The sequence below is a fragment of the Fulmarus glacialis genome, unplaced genomic scaffold, assembly GCF_000690835.1.
Source record: "Fulmarus glacialis isolate BGI_N327 unplaced genomic scaffold, ASM69083v1 C13718791, whole genome shotgun sequence".
NCBI classification, from domain to species: Eukaryota; Metazoa; Chordata; class Aves; order Procellariiformes; family Procellariidae; genus Fulmarus; species Fulmarus glacialis.
In genome coordinates, this window is record NW_009241653.1 from 1 (window position 1) to 777 (window position 777).

The 777-nt window shown below is 47.5% G+C and overlaps 1 protein-coding gene across 1 annotated transcript; it reads left to right on the forward strand.

Moving 5' to 3' along the window:
- Positions 1-254: 254 nt before the first annotated feature.
- On the forward strand, positions 255-470 carry ACYP1 (acylphosphatase 1, erythrocyte (common) type; the record flags this gene model as incomplete). Its single annotated transcript, XM_009586315.1, has 1 exon — positions 255-470. A coding segment is annotated over one exon (216 nt), but the record flags the coding sequence as incomplete, so codon positions are not given.
- Positions 471-777: the final 307 nt, after the last annotated feature.

Here is a 777-nt window from a genome sequence, read left to right on the forward strand (position 1 = left end):
GGGGCTGCCGTCTCTCAGGGCTGCTGGCGTTACGTAAGCACGACTGAAAAACGCGTGTCAGCCCCAGTTCTTCATGTGGAAGAATATAATGAGCAGTCGGGTGAATCCCCTGCTACTCTTCTGCTGCCTGAGCCATAGGAGCTTCCTTGAAGGTCTGTGTCTGACCTATAAAATTGATTCCTGTATGTGAATGTCATTCTGTAGCTCTCTTACAGTTGGGATTAATCTAGTTTTGCTCTGCATTGTCTTCTCAGGGGGAGGCTAAGAGGCTAGGACTCGTTGGTTGGGTCCAAAATACTAGCCACGGCACCGTGCAAGGACAAATTCAGGGTCCAACTGCCAGGGTTCGGGAGCTGCAGGAATGGCTCAGGAAGATAGGAAGTCCCCAGTCCCGCATCAGCCGAGCTGAGTTCAGCAACGAGAAGAAGATCATGGCGCTGGAGCACAAGGACTTCCAGATTCTGAAATAACTTTGTCCAGGAAGAAGCAGAAGCCAGAGCGTGAGCTGCCCTCACAGAATATTTCCCCTCTCCCCTGTTTGTTCAGTCAGCCAATATTCAGCTCTAGAGAACTTTATTTTATTACATTTCTAATTTATTGGTTTGTTGTACTGCTAGTCTAACTCTCAGCCTATCGCAAAATTTTGGCAGATAGAGGAGGAGCTGTGCTACCTTTATTAAAGGGGCTGTTTAGGGACACAGCCTCTTCGTTTCTGAACGTATGTGCAGAATGGGCTTTGGGTAGTTGTACGTGAGTAAAATTTGTAATTTGTATCGT